The sequence below is a fragment of the Polypterus senegalus genome, chromosome 12 (genome assembly GCF_016835505.1).
Source record: "Polypterus senegalus isolate Bchr_013 chromosome 12, ASM1683550v1, whole genome shotgun sequence".
Classification (NCBI taxonomy): Eukaryota; Metazoa; Chordata; class Cladistia; order Polypteriformes; family Polypteridae; genus Polypterus; species Polypterus senegalus.
In genome coordinates this window covers 11,727,706-11,748,722 of record NC_053165.1, presented here as the reverse complement: position 1 = coordinate 11,748,722, position 21,017 = coordinate 11,727,706, and the positions used below count along the sequence as shown (strand labels likewise).

General features: G+C 38.7%; 1 protein-coding gene across 1 annotated transcript; it reads left to right on the top strand.

Moving 5' to 3' along the window:
- The first annotated feature begins 253 nt into the window (after positions 1-253).
- Positions 254-17,043, top strand: arl8ba (ADP-ribosylation factor-like 8Ba). Its single transcript, XM_039771120.1, has 6 exons — positions 254-334; positions 1,442-1,515; positions 5,016-5,109; positions 11,440-11,507; positions 14,741-14,811; positions 15,918-17,043. Exons 1-6 carry the CDS (start codon positions 275-277, stop codon positions 15,965-15,967), a joined length of 417 nt encoding a protein of 138 aa, XP_039627054.1. The 5' UTR covers positions 254-274; the 3' UTR covers positions 15,968-17,043.
- The last annotated feature ends 3,974 nt before the right edge of the window (positions 17,044-21,017 follow it).

The following is a 21,017-nucleotide window of genomic DNA, read 5'->3' as shown; positions in this document are numbered from 1 at the left end:
TGCCTCTCCCCTTTGGTCAAAGCCAGGTTACAAGATGCCATCCATCCTTTCAGTCTCGAAAATGTATTTGTGTTTTAAGTTGTGTAATTTATTTTTGACATGCTTTAGGGGATCAACTGTCGTTTTTAAATGGTGTAGCTGTAGAAGGATAGAAGATGGCATTCTGCATTCTTTGTACCTTTGAAATTGTTAATTTTATTTACTCATAATTTAATATCTCATTTATGATGACTGTTTGTTTTTATTATTCTAGTCTGGCCAGTTCAGTGAAGACATGATACCAACAGTGGGATTCAACATGAGAAAAGTGACGAAGGGCAATGTAACGATAAAGGTAGGGGCTTTCAATACTTTTTAGTTGTTGGTAGGGAATCAAAAGAGCTACACTGAGTACCGCCATTAGTATGAACTACTGTAATCTTTGAAATTTTAACAAGCTAAATTAGGCTCCAATCCAAACAAACATCGATCTACGAATTGCAAATTTTAATGAAAAGTTGCTGTTTTTTCATTTCATAACATTCTACTTTCATTTAAATGCATATTTAACATTGTGTAGAAATTATTGGTGGTTGGTTCTTGAGAAAATATGAATGTTGGTTGCATTGAGATATGATTAATTGATATTTGACTGATTTATATTTTCTGTGGGGCGGCACAGTGGCGTTGTGGTAGCGCTGCTGTCTCGCAGTAAGGAACCTGGGTTTGCTTCCCGGGTCCTCTCTGCGTGGAGTTTGCATGTTCTCCCCGTGTCTGCGTGGGTTTCCTCCCACAGTCTAAAGACATGCAGGTCAGGTGCACTGGCGATCCTAAATTATCCTGTGTGTGTGTGTTCCCTGCGTTGGGCTGGCGCCCTACCCGGGGTTTGTTTCTTGCCTTGCGCCCTGTGTTGGCTGGAGTTGCCTCCAGCAGACCCCCGTGACCCTGCAGTTAGGATATAGCGGGTTGGATAATGGAGGGATATTTTCTGTGATTATATGAAAATGGAAATGCAACAAAGACGACTGATTGTAGTTTATTTGCCTTGAACACTGTTGTTTCTTTGCTTTAATAAGGTGTCTCTGGTTTTTAATCTGTAGCTAATCTAGCTTCTTCTTTTTCTCAGATTGTAAACTTTAACGTTGTTACTGCACCAAGGTGTATCAACAGTTATAGGTGTTGCAACACTGAAACGATAAAGTGCTTAACAGAAGTGGAGTGCTGCACAAATGTCACTTCCTTCTGATTCTTTCCCACCCCTTGGTTAGAAGCACATATTAAAAAGCATATCTGGAGCACCACCTTGTGGACTAAAGCATTGTAAACTCACTTTGGCCACTACCCAAATCTAATGTGCCCTTCTAAAAAGTTAGTTTAATCCTATTGAGTGCATTGATCATCCTTTTGAAAAATATAATGAATGCATTTTTTTTTTAATTTTGTGCTTTTTTTTTCCATACAGATTTGGGATATAGGAGGGCAGCCAAGGTTTAGGAGCATGTGGGAGCGGTACTGTAGAGGAGTTAATGCAATTGTGTAAGTTGCTGTTTTGAAATCCGTACCTCTTGCAAATGACTGAACAAAATCCATCCACTCAACTTTACTAAGTAAAATACATAATTTTTTTGCTTCAAATAATCCTAGTCTTAAATAAAGGTGGTCTTTAATTTTTTTCATACTTGACTATATTGAGTTGATATACCTACAGACTCCAGTATCTGAACATCAGTAAACACTTTAACTAATGCAAACTGTTAAACAGAGGCTTCATTTGCATGTAGTGCAAGAAGTGCTGTGACATACAAAGTAGTGGGTGGCTCTACCAGATGGCAGCGCTGGCCATTTTTCTGCCCCAATTTAAACTTACTGTTTGTAAAAAAATAAATAAAAAGGATGGAGCAGAACAAGGATAGAGATATTCGTTGTGCAGAATTCACCTTTGTCTTTATAATACTTGACTTTCACTTGTCTTTTGTAAGTATAACAAGTGAAAAGGAATCATTGTCAATGTATAATTTTCATTCATGATCATCGACATCTAAAAATTTGTTTTTCATATTGGTGACGTCTGTCATTGCAATTAAGTGTTCAAAAGAGGCATCGGCAGTGATGTTGTTATTTATGACAGATAGATGATCCCTAGAAAGAGAATTTATACACTTCTCCATCTGCATTCCAGACTGCTTGTACTTTTACACTGTAGAGTATAACCAACAAGTAACATATTTTCTTTTCCTCAGCATCGATCTCTAATTTCTCTTGGAGGATTCTAATGTCACCTGTGTACCTTAACTATATATCTGAATCGCCTTAAATCGGGGGTCATTAACTCCGGTCCTGGAGGATCACCGTGGCTGCAGGTTTTCATTCTAACCCTTTTATTAATGAGTAACCTGTTGTTGCTGCTAATTAACTTCTTTTGAATTCATTTTAATTGACTTCTCATACCCCTTCATTGTTTGTTTTTCTTTAATTAGCAGCCCAACAATAATGAGACACAAAATGAGCTAAAACTACAATATCTGAAATTAAAGAAAGATCAGGTCCACAAAACATTTTACCAGTGCTCTTTGGAAAGAGAAAACCAACAATTTCGGAAATGTCTGCTAATGCACCACGAGAGCAGCAACAAGCCATCGGCTCCTAATTGAGCAACTTGTTGGAGTGAAATTGGTTGGAGTTTGAGGCCCTGACTTAGTTGGTCTTCTATTGGGTCGCTCATTTCACATTTCATTTCTCTTTGGGTGACATTTAAGGAAAGAAATGAAGCAACTTAGAGAAATGATGAAGAAATTCAGGGAAGCAAATCTTAAAAGAGAAGTCAATTTAAAATGAATTCACAAGAAGTTAATTAGCAGCACAAACAGGGCACTCATTATAAAAGGGTTAGTATGAAAACCTGCAGCCACGGTGGTCCTCCAGGACTGGAGATGGCGACCCCTGCCTTAAATGGCTGCTTCTAAACTGGAAGAGCAGCTGCTTTACTTCAAGGTCTTGACTTGCTCATAGAATGGGTGACCTTAGGTTTCATTGCTTTGCTATAGCAGCCCTGTGCTTCTGATAGTTTTGCATTTCATACATAAGAGATTCTGAGCCAGACAAATTGTGATCCAGATTTACCTACTATGAAAATTCAAGTAATAACACTAAGAACTTTGCCAACAACAGAGAGATCCGGCTTGGCATCTGGATGCAGGCTTTGGATGTGTTGTTTGTTAATGTATGCCAGGTGACTTAGAGCCATTCTGTACATAAGGAGTGGCCTAGTAACACAAAGAAACATTTTGTGAGTTTGTAAATACCTGTTCATTTTAGCCATTTCATATTTGGTTTTTTTTTAACTGTTTATTGCATAGACAACATACAAATGCCAGTACACGCTTTGGTCTTTAGGTTGCTTCAATTATAACTTCACTGACATACTCTTAAGTGTCACTGTTTATTTGAAATAAAGATAAAAAATGTATTTGAGTGTCAGAAGATACTTGATTTTGTATTTATTCATTTTAATCTCGCTAATTAAAGAAAATAAAAGTGAACATTTTATATAATACAGTTATGACTTCTATAAATCAAATTATCCAGAACAGATAAAACAAAAAAGTTTACTGACAATCCAGTAAATGGACTGAGTGTGTATATCTCATAAATAATTTTAATGCTAATCTGTTTTAATCGAGAATTTAGTAAAAATGACTTATTACCTAAGCAGAGACATGGTTACAGCTGTCCTTATATGCGTGAAAATAATTGAAAGCATTTTATAGCTCAAGTGAATTGAAAACAAACCAGGCCTTATCCTTAAAATTGTACAATTTAATTACGCCAAGCTGATATCGTATTGGGTAACTAAAAGTGATGGCAGAGATTTTGTTTCTCTAAACAGGTGGAATCCCATTGTAATGAAATTCATGGGACCATCAAAATATTTAGTTACTAGCGACTGGAGCCCAATCGAATCGGGCTACAAATTCTATGTTTGTGAAATCCATGCTTTCTCTGCAAAGAATTATTTGTTTTTTTAAGTCCTTGAAATGATTTTATCATCATGGCACTGATTTGTGCTTAAAATAGACCTTTTCGGCCGATATAATGAAGAGCTTCCTGTTTAAACGGGGCTGCGAGACGTGAACTCCGCTCTTTGGCGCACCTCATTTAATTTTTTCTGGCAAACGAATTTTTTAAACAAACCGTATTTTACGACTCTAATCAGAGTCGGAGTAATAATTATGTTGGCGTGGTCATTTCAGATCTGAGATCGGCTAAAATTTAAACAATGACCGTTGTTAATACCCAGCCATCATTACTCAGTTTGCCAATAGATGTCAGAAGGACGGATGCCAAAACTGAACTGCCCAAAGATAGATTTCGACATACCATGCAAATGGTGATACATTCTAAATTACTTACGGTTCCGGAGCTGTCAAAGGGTTTAAGTCAGTCGACGATGTTAGTCCTGGAAAGTACACCCCACCAAATCAACGTTCCAAAAAGCAACCGAACTTAATGTTATCTGCTCGAACCAACACCGACTTACTACACTTGGCCGTCCAGCGGCGTCACTGAAGCATTCAAACATTCTTAGCCAACCATGCAATACTGCGTTCACGTTATGTTCTAACTACAGAGGCAGAGTCCCATGGCATGGTTCTAACTTGTATTGACACGAACACCATACATACAGATAGTATCAAATTATATATAAGGATACCAGAAATTTTGTTATAGTGAATATGGGGAAAATATGTATACTATTGTGAGACTGTATATTAAAATAGTCAACTGCTCTTTAATATTGTGTCCGGTTTTAGTACTTCACAACAGGCAATAATGCATGCATCTAACCTCCCAGTTATATATCTATTTGGATTTATTCTGTAAGATGTGGTTTATTATGAAATAGATGATTATGAACTGTTTTTTTTTCTCAAATATAGTACACACTTGGGTAAATGAATTAGGAAAGTCTGAATTTCAGGAGTTACGTATACAGACCTTTTATGATTTCTCTTTGGATTGTTCATTCTGTTGAACAGTTACATGGTTGATGCTGCAGATCGTGAAAAGATCGAGGCCTCCAGAAATGAGTTGCACAATCTTTTAGACAAACCACAGCTACAAGGAATACCGGTGAGTCCTCCCAAGCTTTGCCATATGCAAAAGCTAAACAACTTCTATTATACTTTTATTTTCAACTGTTTCTTTATTGTGTTTTAAGAAATATTTTTTTCTTATTGCTAGTTTGTGCCTACTGCAATCGTAAAATTAAGATTTGGGAAAATTTTAGATTATGACAATATATTAAACATTTTCTTACAGAAATGTAAGCATAGTTGTAAGGTTTTTTCACACCTAGTTCTTTTGGACCAGTTTTTTTTTGGACTCTGGTGCCATTTCCCTAAAAGTCTGGTTTGTTTAGGTGTATGTGAACACTCACAATCACACTCAGTTGTGGACCAATACAACCATATTGAGACGCTTTGGAAAGGGTGGTCTCGGTGTGGTATGACGTGAACCCTAGAGTAGTTTGCATGAGGTCTGAATGTGATCTGGCATGGAACAGACATGAAATAGTGCGCATTATGTGTGACTTGTGTGTGTTGTGGCAGTCACATTGAGCATCTTCTGCAGGTAATTGGGGAATTTCATTCATAGCATAATGGGTCGAGGACTAACACGGATCATTTACAGGGTAAAATAAATATAAATATACATATGCAAATATAACACAATTTGCATTAAACAACTTGCACAATTACTCGCTCAATCAGAGCAGCACCTGCTTCAGTCTCACAGCCTCCTGTTCGTGCGATTGGACAGCAGTTGACTATGGTAATTGGGTTGATCAGAACACAAACAGAGCTGTCGAGAAACGAACAGCAGTTCCTTATGCGACCTCTGATCAAACATCCTAATCTTACACCATTAATACACCAATGCATTCAGCTGGTGCGTCCTCTCAATGCACACACTAACTGACATGTTAGTCAATGTTAATGAAGCATTTCCAACATCGATTGCAAGTATGTACAAGAGTTAAGCCAGTAGACGTGATTTGAGATGCTGAAAGTAAATTGAGGTTATTTTCATATTGTGGCTACTGCAGAGTAAATATGCAACTAAACACAGTTAAATGTTGGGAAAATTGTAGGGGTGTAACGGTACACTAAAATGTAATTTCGGTTCGGTTCACTTTCTTGAGGTACTCGGTTCGGTTAATTTTTCGGTACAAAAAAGGCAGGAAAAAAATGACTTTAAATGCTTTTATTTAAAAAAAAAAATACAAACAATAGAATTTGTATAAATAAATTAAAGCGACCCATTTGGGTGATATTTCAAATAAATTAGACTCTGAGTTTTTAAAACTATTGTAACAATTTAAATAAACAAGTAACAAATGTAAACTTTGAACATGTAGCCGCAACAGCCTGAATATGACAAATAAAACTATTCAAGCTTAAAGTTTTTGGCTAGAAAGATTAATTTATCCACATTTTCTGCAGAAAGCACAGATCTGGTTGCAGTGACAATATCTCCAGCAGTGGAGAAGACCCGTTCACTAGCAACAGAGGTAGCTGGAATACAGAGGTAACGCTTTGCGAGTTTTGCTATGTGTGGGTATGTAGCCTCATTGCCTTTCCACCAAAGAAGAGGATCAGCTTCAAGGGAAAGGTAACCTGAAGCTCTGTACTTACTGACCTCTTCTTGGACCTGCTGACTAAAGTGAGGACGTGATGGTATTTCATAGTGAGGCTCAAGAACTTTAATCATATACTTAAAGCCAGCGTTCTCAACAACTGAATATGGACGTAATCCCGTAGCTATGAAGACTCCAATACCATGTGTTATTGCTTTGGCCTGGTCAGAGTTGCTCGCTAGATGTTGTTTAAAAGCTGAAGTTATCGGTGTTACTGTTTGCACCAAGCTGGTTTTCTTTATTGTAGAGGAAACATTCACAGATGGATGGTGCCGTTTTAAGTGTGTTAACATATTAGACGTGTTTCCTGCAGCGTACCCGATCTCCGTGGTGGAACAATGTCGACAAACAACTTTGGATTTATCCACTTGCCGTTGTCCATCGGTAACTTTAACGGGGAAGTGGACCGAACCGAACATGCAAAACCGAAACGGTTCAATACATCCATGTGAACCGTTACACCCCTAGAAAATTGTATGATTAATTTACTGTCATAAAACTTAAGCACATCAGTGGATTCCTTCAGCAGAGTTCATCTTTTGTTGTACACTTGGCCTTTTGAAACATGTACTTTAGCACATAAACTTGGTAGGTCATAATTTTCAAGCATTCTTTCAGTTAATAATTATGGATAATACAGCAGTGTGCAAATATACATTCTGTGGAATTTTTTTTTTCCGGGGGGAAAAATGTTTTCCCAATAAAAGAAGTCCACGACACACCCATGGGATGTCTATTGATATTAATTTGCATAAAGGTTACAGTGTGAAACGCAACTGAACTAACTGGAAATTGAAACCAAGTCTTTGATTGCCTGTCAGGCAGCCTTGGTGTCACAATCCCTCCAAACTCATTAACAGCTGTGTTTGATTGACTCCCAGATGGGGTTAAAGTGGAGAAGGACAAACGAACTGTAATCGCCTTCACCTCACTACTAGCATGTAGACTTATTTTACTCAACTGGAAAAATCCCACCCAACTACTTCTAAGTTGTGGGTAACTAATGTTCTGTACTGTTTGAAATTAGAAAAAATCTAATTGTCACTTAGAAGATTTGTTCAAAATATTTTTTAAATATGGCAGGATGTAATCAGTAACATTTTGCAAAGAGCATTTATAGCAGGGAAAAGCATACTCTCCCTTCTTTGTTGTTTTTAAAGATTTGCTCTTGTTGTTGCCCCGCCTCTCTCTTTCTCTTGGGTGGGGTTGAATTCTGGTTTGTTAAGTTTGACTTGATTATGTGTAATGTTATTTTCTTTGTTGTATAAGTTAGACTTGATTTTATGGAATGTTATTTTCTTCAAATAAAATCAACAATAAAAAAAAGGAACAAAATGTTCCTCAATTCAGAACAAAACAAACAGACTAGGAGTGTGAAGACGCCCTTAGCCATCAGCACCACTATTTTTCTGTTTTCATTCATTTGCTCTCTTTGTGAGCCTTGAATGCATAGATGCCTGTTTTCCATGTTAAAAATTACATTTCTTAACTAGGGGGTTCCCCCCTGCTTGCTTCGCTCACCACCCCCCTACCCCGGCCTGCACTACACGCCAGACCAATGTCTCTGCCGCTTGTGTTATGAAGAAGAGGGCTGAACGAAACCCAAGGAGACACGGTTGCTCCACTGAAGCCCCCTCTTAAACGGTGATACAATGGGAAACAATTTTTTTTTTTAACCTCCTCTTTGCTTGATCAGCTGCTGGTTTGTTGCTGTTGCCATGCTGCGTGATCTGCATCTCACATGGATCTTCGAACATTTAAAAGCCTGTACAGCAGCTGTCCCACTCTTTCTTTTATTTCCAGCCCCGGGCGTGGTTAAATCTTTTGGCACAAAGTCTCGTCTCACGAGACACGAATTCTTGATATTTTTTATTTTATAATTTACAAATTGAATAAGAATCTGAAAATCTAACAAAATCACATTAAAGGTCGATAAATTCTGAGAAGAATGATACCAAACATATATATGTAGGTTTTAAAATAAGCCAGATTTAAAGTGTGACAAAAAAGTGACATAAAATTGTCGCACAAAATCATTGCACTTTTAGGCTTAGCATTTTATATGTATGTATATCTACAGTGCATCAGGAAAGTATTCACAGCGCATCACTTTTTCCACATTTTGTTATGTTACAGCCTTGTTCCAAAATGGATTAAATTCATTTTTTTCCTCAGAATTCTACACACAACACCCCATAATGACAACATGAAAAAAGTTTACTTGAGGTTTTTGCAAATTTATTAAAAATAAAAAAACTGAGAAAGCACATGTACATAAGTATTCACAGCTTTTGCCATGAAGCTCAGAATTGAGCTCAGGTGCATCCTGTTTCCCCTGATCATCCTTGAGATGTTTCTGCAGCTTCATTGGAGTCCACCTGTGGTAAATTCAGTTGATTGGACATGATTTGGAAAGGGGCACACCTGTCTATAGAAGGTCCCACAGTTGACAGTTCATGTCAGAGGACAAACCAAGTATGAAGTCAAAGGAATTGTCTGTAGACCTCCAAGACAGGATTGTCATGAGGTACAAATCTGGGGAAGGTTACAGAAACATTTCTGCTGCTTTGAAGGTCCCAATGAGCACAGTGGCCTCCATCATCCGTAAGTGGAAGAAGTTCGAAACCACCAGGACTCTTCCTAGAGCTGGCCGGCCATCTAAACTGAGCGATCAGGGGAGAAGGGCCTTAGTCAGGGAGTTGACCAAGAACCCGATGGTCACTCTGTCAGAGCTCCAGAGATCCTCTGTGGAGAGAGGAGAGCCTTCTAGAAGGACAACCATCTCTGCAGCAATCCTCCAATCAGGCCTGTATGGTAAAGTGGCCAGACGGAAGCCACTCCTTAGTAAAAGGCACATGGCAGCCCGCCTGGAGTTTGCCAAAAGGCACCTGAAGGACTCTCAGACCATGAGAAACAAAATTCTCTGGTCTGATGAGACAAAGATTGAACTCTTTGGTGTGAATGCCAGGCGTCACGTTTGGAGGAAACCAGGCACCGCTCATCACCAGGCCAATACCATCCCTACAGTGAAGCATGGTGGTGGCAGCATCATGCTTGGGGATAGAACTGGGAGACTAGTCAGGATAAAGGGAAAGATGACTGCAGCAATGTACAGAGACATCCTGGATGAAAACCTGCTCCAGAGCGCTCTTGACCTCAGACTGGGGCGACGGTTCATCTTTCAGGAGGACAACGACCCTAAGCACACAGCCAAGATATCAAAGGAGTGGCTTCAGGACAACTCTGTGAATGTCCTTGAGTGGCCCAGCCAGAGCCCAGACTTTAATCCATTTGAACATCTCTGGAGAGATCTTAAAATGGCTGTGCACCGACGCTTCCCATCCAGCCTGATGGACAGCCAGAGGAATGGGCAAAACTGGCCAAGGATAGGTGTGCCAAGCTTGTGGCATCATATTCAAAAAGACTTGAGGCTGGAATTGCTGCCAAAGGTGCATCGACAAAGTATTGAGCAAAGGCTGGGAATACTTATGTACATGTGATTTCTCAGTTTTTTTTATTTATAATAAATTTGCAAAAACCTCAAGTAAACTTTTTTCACATTGTCATTATGGGGTGTTGTGTGTAGAATTCTGAGGAAAAAAATGAATTTAATCAATTTTGGAACAAGGCTGTAACATAACAAAATGTGGAAAAAGTGATACGCTGTGAATACTTTCCTGATGCACTGTATATATGTATAATATATATGTGTGTGTGTGTATAAAACACATTTTTACACTAAATTTCATTTGTCACACACCTGTCCAACTCAGAGTTCTGTCCATGGCCACCTGTAATGAATTTCCTGACTCTAAGGGTATGTGCCATATTGTTTAAGACATCTCCCTAGTTTATTGTCACCTGCAAACTTAACCAGCTTGTTAGTAACATTCTCTTCTGGGCCATTTTTATGCATGGAAAGAAATCTGTAGCCTCAGTGCTGACCCCACATTTTATGTTATCTAATTCGGAGAAAAGCACTTGCGCCAGTACCTGTTCCTTCCTGTGTTTTAAGTCTCTTTTATACACACATACATACTCTTGCTTTTATAGGTCTTGCACTAGCTTGAATGTAAAAGAACAGGACTGGTGCACATTCACAACACTTGGTCGGTGTGGATGTAGTTGTGAAGGAGGATTTATAATGACATACTAAGGGATCTACCCTCCTGTCTTTGGATTCTTCTGTGGAATCTCTTAACTTTTGCTGTAGATTCTGCATTCATTTATATTTCTATGGCATACTGTTTATAATATGTTATCTGCAGAGTGTGGTGTGGTGATGGAATGTGATTCAGATGTAATAGTTTAAAAGGCTATTAACAAATATTATGTGATATCGAGGATAATACATACTAATTGTTTTATACCAGGCTGAACAATCTTTGTAATATTTTTAATTTAAATCAAATGAAAATATTTTTTTCAAACTCTTTGTTTTTCAGCTTTAACTTGCATTTTTAAGATGTAATTTTTAATGTCCTACTGGCCCTGTGGTAATTTTCAATAAGCTATAATTACCATAAAATCAGTTTCATTCCTATTTTTCCAGCGTTACAACACAGCTATTTTACTGTCATTATGAGGTGGTACAACAAGAGAGAGGGTTGTCAATTGAGTGAGGCTCAATTTCAATTAGAATTTTTTTTACCTTCTTTATTTTCTTAAACATGTTGGAACACAATTAATGAGTAATAGTCAATCATTGATGTATTGATTTTAGTTTTTCTACACCTCACCAGTTTTATTTTTTGATTCTTTAGGTTTTAGTTCTGGGAAACAAACGAGACTTGCCCAATGCATTGGATGAAAAACAGCTGATTGAAAGAATGTGAGTATGTAGTATTAATAAGGTAGCACATTTTTAATTATTGTGAATTTAAAGCTTGCATGTTTTTACTTATTTCCAGTCTAATATTTTTAGTGAATTTGCTGAAACTTTTGGGGGGAAAAAAAAATTAGAAACATCAAAATAGTTGTCATTTGAAGAGGAGTCCGAATTGATTTGACAGGAAAATATGAGTATTTTAAGTAAACATGATAAAATGTCAGGATGTTATCATTAAAAATTCATATTTTGCAATTGCACTTTTTAAAATCAATAAATATTTTAATTGGAGGTATTGTATGCTGCTTCCTTAATCATTTCATTCTGTAGACCCGACACAAAGGAGGACAGGAATGCAAAGACGCAGACATTCAGATCTTTTTGAGAAACTACACTGATACAAATTTCCTACCAGATACTTAACCTTTCTGTCTGTTGTAAACAATTTTGAGGGCCTGTAACATAGGTTATGAATATACAGTACTAGCTAGTCTTAGCGGCTACCTATTCACAGCAAGGTGGGTTAAAGTCACAGTTGTTCAGTCATTTAAATATTAAGCAGCACTGCTATTAACTATTGTGACTAAAGTGTTTAGAATATAACAACATTCTTGGTGATATCTACATTGTTGTAATATTTCATTCAGTGTCTGCAGTGCAGAGGGATGATAGTTGTTTTATGGTGTAGGGTCTGTGTGTGTGTGTGTGTGTGTGTGTGTGTGTGCGCGTGTGTGTGTGTGTATTTATTTATTTTGGACACACACTTTACAAGTATAATAGCATCTGCATGGTATTGCAGATTACATTTATCTGTCCATGGTGATAGTATATATGTTACCGCTAAAGTGCAGAAATCAGTTATTCTACGGTAACCTATACATTGTTTAAAAGGTTTTATTTTTTGTCTCTTTTCCATAGTGATCAAGGCCTCTGGGCCAGGAAAATTCTTATATGGTTCAGCGAACATGACACTGGATTTATCTAAATGTTGCAGTTTTTCTAGTCTGCAAATTTTAATTCAGTCAAGCGTAGGACAAAAACATAACGTTAAACTGAGCTACAACAGTAGAAATTCTCCGCCAGCTAAAATACACCATCTGTGTGACATTTTCAAGTTGTCCTTCTGTATACTTTTAACATTCAGTATTTTTGCCTTGATAAATTTAGACTATTCTGATGGCAAATGGGGAAGGTAAACACATTATTAGGTAGGTGCAGCTAAAAGTACCTCTTCAGTTTAACACTCTTAAATTCTTGAAGTGCTCGACTCAATGGTGTGCCTTCTGGATCTTTTTTGACTGATCACTGAGACCCCTTTTTGTGTCGTGTACGTTTTTTTTTTTTTTCCCCCCACTCTGAACTCACTTTATATTGATTGACCTTCTTAACCTGTAGTAGTTACCTTCTTCTAATTCTGTAGCTGTTCCCATTTTTATATATGGGGTCATTAATATATATATTTATGCCAACCTTCTCCATTTATCTGGGCTTGGCTCCAAAGCGGATGTTGGGTTCTTAGACTCTTCTTCCATAGTAGACTGTGTTCTTTATCTGTGGGAAGTGATATCCTTCACATCTTCTGTAACTGTATGATGGTCAGTACGATTTTTCTATGCTGTGATGTTCTGGGCTGGTAACATCACTTCAAAAGAGACCCACTGAATTAACAAGCTACTTAAATGGGCAGGTTCAGTTATGATAGATAGATAGATAGAAACTTTATTAATCCCAAGGGGAAATTCCCATACTCCAGCAGCAGCATACTGATAAAAAACAATATTAGATTAAAGAGTGATAACAATGCAGGTAAAACAGACAATAACTTTGTATAATGTTAACGTTTACGAATTGAAGAGTCGCATAGTGTGGGGTCTCCTCAGTCTGTCAGTGGAGCAGGATGGTGACAGCAGTCTGTCTCTGAAGCTGCTCCTCTGTCTGGAGATGATCATGTTCAGTGGATTCTCCATGATTGACTGGAGTCTGCTCAGCGCCCGTCGCTCTGCCATGGATGTCAAACTGTCCAGATCTGTGCCTACAATAGAGCCTGCCTTCCTCACCAGTTCGTCCAGGCGTGAGGCGTCCCTCTTCTTTATGCTGCTCTCCACCGCGTAGAAGAGGGCGCTCGCCACAACCGTCTGATAGAACATCTGCAGCATCTTATTGCAGATTTTGAAGGACACCAGACTTCTAATGAAGTATAGTAGGCTCTGTCCTCTCCAGTCCAGTTTATCATCCAGTTGCACTCCCAGGTATTTATAGGTCTGCACCCTCTGCACAGTCACCTCTGATGATCACGGGGTCCATGAGTGGCCTGGGCCTCTTAAAATCCACCACCAGCTCCTTGGTTTTGCTGGTGTTCAGTTGTAAGTGGTTTGAGTCGCACCATTTAACAAAGTCCTTGATTAGGTTCCTATACTCCTCCTGATGCAGCCCACGATAGCAGTGTTGTCAGCGAACTATGGATTATGGATTAGTGGATTGCACTCTGGACCCTCCTGGAGGTCGATGCTACATATCCTCTCTTTGACACACTAACACTAAAGGCTTTCATTCAACAAATTATTCATCAAAAGTGTGTCAAACGCAACGCAAGCTCCTACTAATACCAACAGCAACATGTCAGCATAATGTCTCGACTGTGACAGCCATGTCAGAACTTTTCTTTCTAATTTTCTTGCTTTATAGTCATTCTGGTATGTGTTCAGAGCTAAGTGTGTTTGTGTGTATTTATTTATTTACATATTTATTTAAAGAGCTTCTGTAAAAAGCTAAATTTCCCCTTGGGACAAAACAAGTTTATTCTGTCTGTCTGTCTTATAAGGACTGTCATATCTATCTGAACAAGTGACATTTAAGATTTATTTACTGGGAGGTAAGCAAACTACCCTAACTGGAGAGTAAAATACTTTAAATTGATAGTGTGTTATTTGCCTGACAAGGGAATTTAGCTTTCGGACAATGTAGGAAAAGTGAGAACGCTTCAGCCTGAACAGATGAAGTTTAGGGTGCTTTTACTGATTTCAAACACAAAAACAGGTCAAACATCACCCCAAGAGGCCCATACGATGATTACTTTGCAGAATGCAAAAAGGGGAGTTTAGCCCATTTTAAGCCATGGCAGCCTTTATGACCAAGGCAGTTTACCCGTTTTTTCTAACAAAGTTTTAAACTGAATATGTAAACAATCAGCATTTGAATCTTTTTTTAACTTTGAAATTTCTTTTTGTCCCTCACAGGAATTTGGCAGCTATTCAAGACAGAGAAATTTGTTGCTATTCAATTTCTTGTAAAGAAAAAGATAATATAGGTGAGTGAATTCATGGCTGCCAAAACAGCGGATTACCGGCAAGCAGTATGTGTCAGACAAACCACTTAACACATGATTGGTGCCATTTGTTCACTCCAATTCGATTCACCTTGATTGTTTTTAAATTGCGGTCATTATCTGTTACCCAGTTAGGCCTTAGGAGAGAATCTGAAAACTCAAGTCACATTCTGATGTGATGAATTTACAGCAGTCATGGAATTGCATAAACTGAACATGTGTCTTTGGTTTTTTGGGAGAGCGGTCATGTTGGTTATCACTTTGGGTTAGGGCTATCAAATTAACCAAAACAGAAGGTTTAGATATTCAAATTAAAGAGAAATAAATGTTTGAATATATTCAAATATAGATTAACTAGCTGTCCCCTGCAGCTCCACCCACAAAGTAGTGAAACAGGAGAAACTTTAAAAATTAATTAAAACAAAAAAATGTAATTCTGGTCAAGCAGGAAGGTAGGTACGTTCCAACATCAAACTTTGGCACTGTATTTGTTTGTGTTCAGCTCACATGGGGTGAAAAGCACATGGCCGTGATATCTCTGGCGGTCACCAGCTACCCTGTAAAACACACGTAGCTCTGATCTCTCTTTCAAAAATGTCAAATGATACTCTTTAACAATCTGTAGATGAAGTCTGCTCAACAACAGGTATCACCGGCTAAGTGGCGGCAAGGTACACTCCAACACATGGCAAGAGGTAGACCAACTCAAACTGAGACTGGTGCGTTAGAAGGGCACCACCCAGCTCTCCACTCCCGAGGTCCCCTTACCCCTCCCCTCGGCCCGCAGCCCCTCTCTCTCTCTCGAATTTGTGTGAATAAATCACTGCCGCAAGCGAACTCTGATACTTAGCGTAATGAGAGAAGTCACAAAATCAACTGGAATGTTCCAAATTATAGATGAAAAAACCTGATCTAAATCCGTCAGTCAGACAGCCTTACTTTGGGTTAAACTGTCGACAACAAATTAGCACAAATTCCAGTAAACCTTATTTTCCTGGCCTGAATTATCAACATCTTTTAAATAAGGTACATGCTCTTTTCAGGTTTGCTTAGTTTATGGTAATTTATTTTTATTTTTGCTTTTTCAGATATTACTCTACAGTGGCTTATCCAGCACTCAAAATCCCGAAGGAGCTGAGCGAGTGGGAAATACACCCTGTGTCACATCTATTTCACCATCTCTGCTCACTCTGTGACAATGTAACCACATCTACAACAGATAATTTTTTTCCCCCCTCTAGTTCACTTATTATTTTTCTAACATCCCATTCTGTGCACTGTTCAAGACCTGTAATGCTGAGTAAGAACCAATGTGAACTGAAAAATCTCATGATCTCTAGTGGGAGTTAGAATGCTGCTACAGTGCTGGTCCGTCATTGCCTTTGATATGCCAAATCACAGGAATTCAGGTGTTTGTGCTTTTCTTTTTTTAAACATTGGATTTTGTTTTTCATTTGTAACTTTTTTTTTTGATATTGTATAAGAAATTTATCACTTAAGCACATTTGTTAAAAACCACCTTGTAAAGACAATAAATGGATTGTACATTATTATTATACAGTACATAGTGTAGGCTGAGACTGTTGCCATATTATACTAGCCTGCTGACAAAGAAGTTAGTCCAACTTTCTTAACCTGCTGGTTGTTTCCTCCTGCCGTCTTAAGTTTTATAAATGACGTGGTTCTACTTTCATATTTGGACACGCCACGATTTTTGAAAACCCAAGTAATGAGTTGATTATGTTGGCTCAATTATCGTGTAGTGCTATTTTTGAGGTTTAATTTGTACATATGAGAGTGTAGATGTTAAAACAGGCACTCTACAGTGAATGTCACAAATAATCTTTCACCATTTTTGTAAAATAGCTACAACTTGCAATGCTTTTTATGTCCTCCAGATTGTGCTGCAGAGTTTCAATGTGCCTTCTGCAATAGCTTCCATTGCTTAGACCAAAACTGAGTTCCAGCAGGTGCAGAAGAAAAATAAATCCTGCAAATCACAAATTGTTTGTTTTTTTTTTGGTAATAAAAAGCATGCTTCTGACATAGGCTTGACATAATTTGTCACTTGCATAAGGTCATAATGCTGTAGTGGTGGATAAGATTTTTATTTACTACTTCTGTACTGAACTATTATTATGGTAACTGTAGCAATCTTTTATTTAATGTATTTTCTGTACATGTGTATGTAATATAAAATGTCAATAATGATAATGCTGGAGCACAGAGGTAATATTCTTTTCCCCCACCTAGGGTATATATAGTCAGATTATTATTGTTCACAATTGTACAGTTTCTCCTTTTTTGTAATCATTTGGTAATGGAGACTCTCCCCAAAAAATTCTTGAAGGAACAAAAAGAGAGTAAAATGTTTCATTATTTCATCAACCATCAAAACTAAGAAATGAAGGTCTTTTACGATAATTCTTTTAAGAGAAATAATTGTTCATTCTTATAAAATAGAGCAAATCTAAGTTTTTGTGTAATTGCAGTTCAAAAAAATCCTATCCTAATATTGAAGTCTTCCATTACTATGTTAAATTCATGTCAAGTCAAGTTGGGGAGCATGCACTGGTACAGCGTGTTGCCACACCCACTACACGACGAAACAAGTCAGGATCCCAGTTTGCAGCCCCCCCAGGCAGACATGCGCTCCAGTCCCACCCTCCAGAAATGACCCTCTATCTGCCGCAGCCAGGTGTTACGTGGGCGACCCCTTGGCCTGGTCCAGCCACTCGGGTCTCCAACAATGAGGACCTTACGAGCTGGATCACCCTCGGGGAAATGCGCCACATGGCTGTAGTGCGGTAACTGACGCTCCCTCACAATACAGGTCATGTGCCTCATTCGGGACTCCATGAGCAACACAAAGTCAAACCAGCAGTACCCAAGGATTTTCCAGAGAGAGACACAGTACCAAAGTGTCCAGTCTTCGTCTCAGGTCACTGGATAGCATCCATGTCTCACAACCATATAGCAAGACAGGAAGCACCAGGACTCTAGAGACTTGGACCTTCGTCCTTTTGCATGGATATCGGGAGCGCCACACACCCCTTTCCAGGGACCTCATGAAGAACTGGAAAATAATTAATAGTCACAACAGCGTATAAACGCACCCTTTATCCAAGTTAACTTTTAATTTGCATTTGTTTACTGGTATAACTAAATTTGACTTTAGGGGGTTTAGAGTTGATGGATAAATCTCAGAGGGGAGGGTACTGCACCTCTCCTTTCCACCAAAAAACACCGGCTCACGCAGATCCTTATCTGTTCCTGCGGAGTAAATGTACTACTGTTTATTGTCATTTGGGTCACAAAATCAAGTGAATTGAGTTTTTTGTCCAGCATATGAGTTAAACACGGGGACAAAGCAGCTCTTTAACGTAACACTTATTACTGCCTCCCCATTTCAGACATGGTAGCCATAAATTGTGACATGCCATTAGTTATTCATCCATCCATCCATTTTCTAACCCGCTGAATCCAAATACAGGGTCACGGGGGTCTGCTGGAGCCAATCCCAGCCAACACAGGGCACAAGGCAGGAACCAATCCTGGGCAGGGTGCCAACCCACCGCAGGACACACACAAACACACCAAGCACACACTAGGGCCAATTTAGAATCGCCAATCCACCTAACCTGCATGTCTCTGGATTGTGGGAGGAAACCCACGCAGACACGGGGAGAACATGCAAACTCCACGCAGGGAGGACCCGGGAAGCGAACCCGGGTCTCCTAACTGCGAGACAGCAGCACTACCACTGCGCCACCGTGCCGCCCCCATTAGTTATTCAGATAGTCTTTATTCTTTTTTCCAGCATATGAAAGCTTCCTGCCCTGCATAAAAACCCTCTGGGAATGCTGACACCTCACACTGAGCTGCATTACGCCATCAGAAACGATGCATATGACAGAAGGTTAGACTTGTCGATTCCTGTTTACACAAGCATACCAACACATGTTGAAAGTTCAATGTGTTTAAAATATTGATAAAGAGCGGGCGCCTCATGTGCCCCATGTGTCTCTGCACTGCTTGCTGCAAGAGTTTACAGGTCATTATCTAAGACCTGTGGCCCTGCATTCCTTCCTCTCAAGAGTGTGCAGGCGTTGCACCATGCAGGTTTACAAGCTTACAGAAGAAAACAGTAACCCTCTCTTTGTGTGTTTGGGAAACAAAAAAATACTTTTGGAACCTGTCTGTGTGTTTAGGAAACAAAAATACCATTAGAACCTGTCTGTGTGAGATCAGAGTGTCAGATTTCATGTACTCCTTTTACCCAAAGGGAGGCAGAATCTTCACGTTTATAGCAAATCACTTTACAATTACCTAGTCAAATCGCACATTTTTAAAAAACAAAGATGTCAAAAAGCTGAATATTTGGATTAATGTTCACCTCTTCGGTAAAGGCATTCCTAGATACAAATGACAGTAAAGCCTACGTGATGCGTTTTACTCGGGATGTTAGACAAAAAGCCATTATTGCCACTGCAATGCTGTCATTTAGAGAGAATTTTATGTTTCTAGGTCGGGTACTGAAGTTCAAACACTTAGAAAAGGAGCAAGATGAAAACATGTAATTATTGTATGAAAATAAATTTTTTTTTTCCAGTAAAGTTTGAGTTTCAATGTTCCTTTCGGATTTGCAGACCACTTTCTATTGTACTTTAGAATTGGTTTCTTCAAAGAGGTTTAGGGTCCCTCATCCTATGTATAGGGGTTGGAATATATAAAATATTGTGTGCTTTCGGCACCAAATCCGATAATTACTTGTTTTTTGTTTTTCCCAAATTTAAAAGTAAAAACTGTGACACAGTTGTGGCCATTGTTAAACCAATACTCCACCCAAAAATTGTATGTTGCTTACCCCATGTGGTTTGTAGTGATGGCCCGAGAAAAACTTTTAAGCTTACATAAGTCGCATTGCATAATCCACATGACATTCTGTCAGATTTTGGATTTTTATCATGTGTAAAATGCACCCAAAGTTTGGGGTCATCCATGAATTTTCATGTTTTTGATAGAAATTGATATATTTTTTTTTTTATACTCAAGGTACCATTAGATTGAATCGCAAATATAACCAAGGCATTACTAGTGTATATAATGGCCATTAATGCTTGAAATGACTGAGTTTTAATTATTATTCACATATGGCTGAAAAGCCCCAGTGCAGTGTCCTAATGGTCAACTGTCTTCATGTATCCTTAATAAGCCATAATTACAAGCTATTTGGTTTTTAAAGAAACCTTTGTAACTGCATTAGCACCGCTGACACCTCTTACTCCGTTCACTTGGGTTGCAAGGTACTGGCATTGCTAAAGTTCAGTTCTCGGTTCAGAATGTACAGATTTAAACAACTTTCTCAAGGAACATGCCAGTTGAAAATTACAGTTGTGGCCAAAATTATTAGCCCCCCTGGAATCATGGAACATTTTCCTAAACTTCTTCCCAAAGTTTGCAACATTGATGAAACTTGATATAATCAAACATCCACCAGTGCTATTTACTAGCTTTTGATACATTTTGTAATATAAAATATATTTTTAGTCTTGCTTTATATCAAATATAGTAAAAAATGGGGTGGTCGAAAATATTAGCCCCATGTTAATGTTTGCTTTCCAAACACACCTACACTAATTAACCAATCAGCTTTGAAACCACACCTGTGCAATCAATTGGCTTCCTAACAACACTCAATCAGCATCAAAAGACTCCCAAGGAACAGGACTCTTGAACACATGAGAGGGACTACTGTTACTGACCATGCCAAAGACAAAGGAAATCAGTCTGGAGCTCAGAAAGAAGATAGTAGAGGCTCATGATAAGAGGCACGGATATCTTGCCATTTCCAATCGATTCACAGTGTCTAGAACTGCTGTACGTTGCATCATTGCCAAGTACAAGGAGACAAATTCTGTTAGAAACAAACCTGGCCGTGGCCGCAAGCGCAAGATTTCAAGAACTCTGGAGAGAAAAATAGTCCGAGATGTCAGCAAGGAACCCCGGACATCTGCCAAGATGATTGTTGCTGACCTGGCCTCTTCTGGAGTTGATGTTTCAAGGAACACAGTTGTGAGGTCTCTTCACCGTGGTGGGCTTCGCGGCCATCGTCCCAGAAGAACCCCTTTACTCAAAGAGCGGCACATCACAGCCCGACTGAGGTTTGCCCGTGAACATTTGAAATG

What these genes read in the sequence shown, in the direction of transcription:
- arl8ba (XM_039771120.1), top strand. Translation starts at nt 275, where the DNA reads ATGATACCAACAGTGGGATTCAACATGAGAAAAGTGACGAAGGGCAAT. An exon ending in CACAGCTACAAGGAATACCG is followed by an intron (nt 5,110 to 11,439) that starts GTGAGTCCTCCC and finishes TTGATTCTTTAG; the next exon opens with GTTTTAGTTCTGGGAAACAA. An exon ending in AAACAGCTGATTGAAAGAAT is followed by an intron (nt 11,508 to 14,740) that starts GTGAGTATGTAG and finishes TGTCCCTCACAG; the next exon opens with GAATTTGGCAGCTATTCAAG.